Source organism: Desmodus rotundus, chromosome 1 (genome assembly GCF_022682495.2).
Source record: "Desmodus rotundus isolate HL8 chromosome 1, HLdesRot8A.1, whole genome shotgun sequence".
NCBI lineage: Eukaryota > Metazoa > Chordata > Mammalia > Chiroptera > Phyllostomidae > Desmodus > Desmodus rotundus.
This window is the reverse complement of record NC_071387.1, coordinates 94,937,485-94,942,915: the sequence shown is the minus strand read 5'-3', so window position 1 is coordinate 94,942,915 and position 5,431 is coordinate 94,937,485. Positions and strand designations below refer to the sequence as shown.

General features: G+C 49.5%; 2 protein-coding genes across 3 annotated transcripts; one reads left to right on the top strand and one right to left on the bottom strand.

The window, feature by feature from the left end:
* Positions 1-222: 222 nt before the first annotated feature.
* LOC128781188 (small nuclear ribonucleoprotein E-like) lies at positions 223-3,013 on the bottom strand. The gene has a single exon (XM_053926433.1). The coding sequence runs from the start codon at positions 732-734 to the stop codon at positions 456-458; it is 279 nt and encodes a 92-aa protein (XP_053782408.1). The 5' UTR covers positions 735-3,013; the 3' UTR covers positions 223-455.
* Positions 3,014-3,190: 177 nt separating this feature from the next.
* LOC112304871 (apoptosis-associated speck-like protein containing a CARD) lies at positions 3,191-4,779 on the top strand. 2 transcript variants are annotated; one of them, XM_024560552.3, is made up of 3 exons: positions 3,209-3,756; positions 4,013-4,072; positions 4,443-4,779. In XM_024560552.3, the coding sequence occupies exons 1-3, from the start codon at positions 3,483-3,485 to the stop codon at positions 4,700-4,702; spliced, it is 594 nt and encodes a 197-aa protein (XP_024416320.2). In that variant the 5' UTR covers positions 3,209-3,482; the 3' UTR covers positions 4,703-4,779. The 2 variants fall into 2 exon arrangements, with proteins under 2 accessions (XP_053782390.1, XP_024416320.2); XM_053926415.2 differs by lacking the exon at positions 4,013-4,072 and having other exon boundaries at positions 3,191-3,756.
* Positions 4,780-5,431: the final 652 nt, after the last annotated feature.

The following is a 5,431-nucleotide window of genomic DNA, read 5'->3' as shown; positions in this document are numbered from 1 at the left end:
AGGAATAAGGGAAGAGGCGCGGTGTCACACCACTGTGACATGTCCTCAGCTCCCTCAGCCCCCTCACCCCCAGGGAGCCGGCTGTGAGAAGCCCACCTTCTCCTCCTAGTCACAACACACATTCCCCTAAGTGCAATTCCCTGCAGCCCCGAAGGTCCGGTTGAAATATGTTACCTTGGTTTTACTGAAAGCCAAGGCCGCCCCACCCAAACAAGCGTTCACGTGATGCAGTCGATGGCCACGTGGCCGAAGGGATCTCTGCTCTGTGTAAGGGTTGAATTGGGCAATCTTTTTTTTTAATAAAAACAATCACTTAGCATTTATTGTTATCTGGTAATAACAAAAGGGTAATCAAAACAATATGAATAAATGTTCAAGGACTACCCACAACAAAGAACACCTAAAAAATACAAACTGTATTGCTTCTCAACAATTTTTCACTTCATTAGTCATTTCTAATTGGAGACACTTTGGAGGAGAGTACTATTATCTCCTTTTATCATGATCTGACCTAGTTGTTTTCTTGACTTTGTTTTAGAATGAATCTCTTCTGCATCATCTAATACAAGGCTCGCGTATTCATCAAAACCAATGATACAGCCCTCTATCCGCATATTCACTTGCTCACAGAGCCACACCTGAGTCTGACATCTATTTTGCAAGTATCTGAAGATGAGGTTGATGGGCTGCACCATCACCTTCTGCACTTGGTGGCCCCAGCTACGGCACGCCATGGTGGAAGCTGACGAAAGACCATGCTAAGCTACACACTATGTCAAAAAGCTTCTTCTGGAACAAAGCCTGGGCAATCAATTTTTAAATTGCATGGCTCAAAGACACAAAGCTTCTAAGATTCTAATGTAAAAAGAGCAGGTTTTTATGGTTCTAGATTCTAGGATTCTTTTGCCATTGCATAAAGGCTTATCAAGACTGAGTCTGTGCCAAGCCCTACGCTGGGTGCTGTGGACCAGAAAGGGGCCTCAAGGAGCTCAGTCTGGTGGGGAAAGTAGAGAGAATGGGCACACTGTGTGATAAACACTGCAGTAGAGGCATAGGAGGGGCATCCTGCGGACCTGGACAAGCAATAACTCATTTTGCACAGAGAGGACAGAAAAGTCAACAGGGAAGAGTGGGCAGAGGACAGACTCAGAGGTTAGACAGACAAGCTATGTGACCCCTCAGCTACACAGCCTTGGGCAAGTCCTTTAACCTGAGCCTCACTCAGTCTTCTCATTTGTGAAATGGGGCTACTGTTCTGTATTCCATAGTGATTGTTGTAAGGCTGAGAAATAATGCACATGAAGGATGACAGCCCAAAGAGGGGCTCCAATGTTTATTATTTCTCAGAAAAAGTGATCCTTGATGAATGCTGGAGCACAGGCAGAAACCCGAAAAGCAGACCAGGAAGAAAACAAAGCCAAGCAGAGAGCAAGTACCACATGTGCAGAGGCCCAGAGGCCACCATTGGAGAAGGTGCTGCTGAGGAGGTTGGCAAAGGCCTGAAGGCCAAACCAAGGAGCTTGACTTGACTCTGGGGCACTAAGAGTCATAGCAGGTTTCTGAGCAGGGGAGGGACAGGACCAATGTGTGGGCTGGGAAGATGTGGCCTTCTGGCCACCGTGCACAAAAGGAGCTGGAGATTCTGGAAGAATGAAGACCAGTGAGGATGCGCAGTAATAAACAGCCACGAGCCAGGTAACACCGGCTGTGCGGCCAGAAGTGCTACCCATGGTGAGGATGCGGGCACATAGTACCACCCAGCCCGTGTGGGGCAACACCCACAATGATGGGAGAGGGCCCTGCTATCCTTCTGGAAGCTCTTAACTACAATGTGCTGCAGGTAACACAGCCCCATTCATTCCTTCATTCAGTAAACCTTCACTGAACATCTACTGTGCACCATGCAGTCTCTTCATGCTGGGGCTTCAGCAGCGAACAAGACAGTGTCCCTGCACTCACGAAACTCACATTCTGGTGGGGGTGGGTGCCCAATAAATAAATGAATAAATGTAGAGTATGTCAGGATCACATCACTACAAGGACTGGTGATTGCTACACCCCACATGAGCGGGAAAAACGAAGGATTCCCAATACCCACCTAGGAAGGACAGCCAGGATTCAAACTAGGGACTGTACAGCTTCAAGTCCACCGTCCTTCAGCTCCTGGAAGCTGCCTCCCTTTGAACAGCTAATATGTAAAGCTTACCTTCCAGTTACTGGTATCCTCCCTTGAGCCACAAGGCCCATTCACAAAGATTTACTGAGCACTTACTATAGGCTGAGCACTGTTCTGGATGCTGTGAATATAACAATGCTGTGGACAGGCATGATTTACAAGCTGACAGGGAAGGCTGTTGCTAAATACACAGAGTTAGTTACAATTTAGTCACAATTGCTATGAGTAGCTACCAATAAGTAGCAGGTGTTTGGAATTACTCTGGAAGGGATTCTAAACCTGGTCTCTCTGAGGAAGTGACATTTAACTTGAGACCTAAAGTCTCAAGAGTTTGTCAGGCAAAGAGTGAGGGAATAGATTTCCAGTTTAAGGGAACAGCATGGGCAAAGCCTTAAAGAAGCACAGGAGCCTGGCACACCTGGGGAACTGAGAGGCGAGTGTGCTTGGAACTCAGAGATGGAGGAGGGAGAGCAGATTGGTGCAAGACAAGGCGTGCGATCCACAGAGCCAGATCAAGAGGGCCTTCCCAGCCATGTCTAAGAGCAAGTTGAGGATCCTGGGCACAGTGTGGGCTCCAATCCCCCCCCCCTGTGTACCTTTCACCTGCTCTTCTGGGTCAAGTCCCCTGGGCCTGGGGTGACTCTCCATCCATGACTTTCCTTCCAGTCAAGAATTTTCTCAACCATTTTAAGTGTCTCTTATCATGTCCCCCAAAAATTCTCCTGGGACCAAATCCTGGCTCTCCCAGGAAGCATTTGTCAAGGTTTCAGGAACCACTAGGTAGCTCACGTTCTGTTGGAATATTTACTAAATGAATGAGCCAGTGTTATCCCTACTTTACAGGTAAGGAACCTGAGGCTGAGAGAAAAAGCACACACAGTTATTCATCACTGTTTTCTTTTACACCTCATTTCTCCCCAGTATGTGGAATTGGAGGAGCTACAAGGTTCTGGCTGTTAAGATTCTGATTTTATGATCCCATGACACATGCGAGAGGATGCTAAGGTTCAGGGAATGGTGGAGATTTCAGGGCTCTAAAATTCCAAGATTCTGAGCCTTGGCACTCCCGTGAACTGGGTTCCTGCTCTGTGCTAGCAAGTGCAAGCCTTGTGTCGCAGGCACCACCCATTAACCTCTCTCCTCTGGGTCTTGCGAGTCCCATTTTCTGGACCAGCTGGAGCATGGGTTCCTGGCGCCTCCCCCTAAGCCCTTAGCTAAGGGACTCAGGTCCCGCCCAAGAGCAGAACTTCCTGGTCGGCAGATACCGGGGTGAGCGGCAGTTGCGGCAGCGGGGGACCCCGGAACCATGGGGTGCACGCGAGACGCCATCCTCGACGCGCTGGAGAACCTGACTGCCGACGAGTTTAAGAAGTTCAAGCTGAAGTTGCTTTCAGTGCCCCTGCGCGATGGCTACGGGCGCATCCCGCGGGGGACACTGCAGTCCATGGACGCCGTGGACCTCACCGACAAGCTCGTCAGCTGCTACCTGGAAGCCTACAGCGCTGAGCTCACTGCCCAAGTGCTGCGGGGCATGGGCATGCTGGAGACCGCGGAGCGGCTGCAGGACATCACGAGCAAAGGTGAGCGAACCCCGCACACCCTCCAGAATCTCCTCCGTCCTCCGAGATCCCCTCGCGTACACCCAGCCCCCAACCTGAACGTTTGCCCCTTGGGCTCTTTCACTTTCTGTTCCTCCTGCCCTCTAATGAAAACTCCTCCTGCTGGGAAGGGAGGCTTCCAACGCTTGGTCCTGACTGGCTTCCTGACCAAAGGGCCCCTGACCCCCCGGGAGCCTGGAAAAAGAGAAAGGGAAGAGAACCACTTATTCCCTTACAGGCTCTGCAGCCGTGCCAGCTGATATCAAAGCCCATACCCCGACCTCAGCCGCGACATCAGGTGAGGCCTTCATACCCAAACTCGCTTGGTCTGGGCACCTCACCAGCCCCATCCCACCACACCACACCCCTGCACAACTTTGTCTGTTCCCGCAGCCAAGAGAACCAGGAGAGAGCAAGCCTGAGCAAACCCTTCCCACCCACATACCCACACACCCACACACCTCCTTGGGCCCAGCCTGGTTGAGGAGAAGGAGAGACCAAGTTATGCCGATCCCACTGTCTCTGGAGTCCTGGCGGGCTGCCCGCCTTGAGCTCCACCCACTTAGGGTACACTCAGAGCAATTCTGAAGCAAGCAGTGTTAGCAGGGACAGGCTCCAGCACCCACCCTGGGTGCCAGCTCATCTGTTCTACTCCCTCCTGCCCCCAGGACCGCACTTTGTGGACCAGCACCGGGCAGCCCTCATTGCACGAGTCACAGACGTGGATGGTGTGCTGGATGCTCTGTACGGGAAGGTTCTGGCAGAGGAGCAGTACCAGGCTGTGCGGGCAGAGCCCACCAATCCAGGGAAGATGAGGAGGCTCTACAGCTTTGCTCCAGCCTGGGACCTGACCTGCAAAGACCTGCTCCTTGAGGCCCTGAAGAACACCCAACCCTACTTGGTGGCTGACCTGGAAAAAAAGAGCTGAGGCAACAGCTGGAACTCACAGGGGTTGGTGTGCTGAATGAATCAATTTTTTAAAATACACAGTACATTAAAAAAAGAAGTGTGTACTTGTGTGGGTTTTTCCTACTTCCAGCCTGGAATCACATGCAGAGCTAAGCTACATATCTAAATGCCACAGAAGCTCAGGAGAAATTCTACTCCACTGCCTTTCCTGGGCAGCAGGCTCCCCAAACACTTCATCCTTCCTGCCTCAGTCACTGTGGTGAACATTCCTTCACCATTGAAAAGCATTGGTCCTAGGAGCCAGGAGTTTAAAACAGTGTTCATCAGTAGTTAAATGGATATGTAAATTAGTGGTATTTCAAAGAGTGAAATGCTATACAACAAAAATGAATGGTTATAACCATGTGCGATTACAGAGATAAACCTTGAAAGCATTGTAGCACAAAAGAAACAAGGGTGAATAAATACAGTCCAATTCCATTTATATAAGGTCTAAGTGTGGCAAAAATCACAGTACATAGTTTAGAAATCTATATATAAAGATGAGAAATCTATATACTCATGGATGAGAAACTACAAAGACACACAAGAAATTATCACAAATGTCAGGATAGTTTGATAGCCCTAGAAAAGAAGAAGCAGTTGTGAAGTGTGCTCTGGGGTACATTTCTTGCCCTAGGTAGTAGTTACTGGCATATTGCCTTTAAATTATTCTTTAAAATGCACATATAAGTTATAAGTGCCTTTC

Bases quoted from the DNA above. Each gene is read 5' to 3' on its own strand.
- LOC128781188 (XM_053926433.1), bottom strand. From the start codon at position 734: ATGGCGTGCCGTAGCTGGGGCCACCAAGTGCAGAAGGTGATGGTGCAG.
- LOC112304871 (XM_024560552.3), top strand. From the start codon at position 3,483: ATGGGGTGCACGCGAGACGCCATCCTCGACGCGCTGGAGAACCTGACT. The intron at 3,757-4,012 runs GTGAGCGAACCC...ATTCCCTTACAG, and splicing joins GCAGGACATCACGAGCAAAG to GCTCTGCAGCCGTGCCAGCT. The intron at 4,073-4,442 runs GTGAGGCCTTCA...TCCTGCCCCCAG, and splicing joins GACCTCAGCCGCGACATCAG to GACCGCACTTTGTGGACCAG.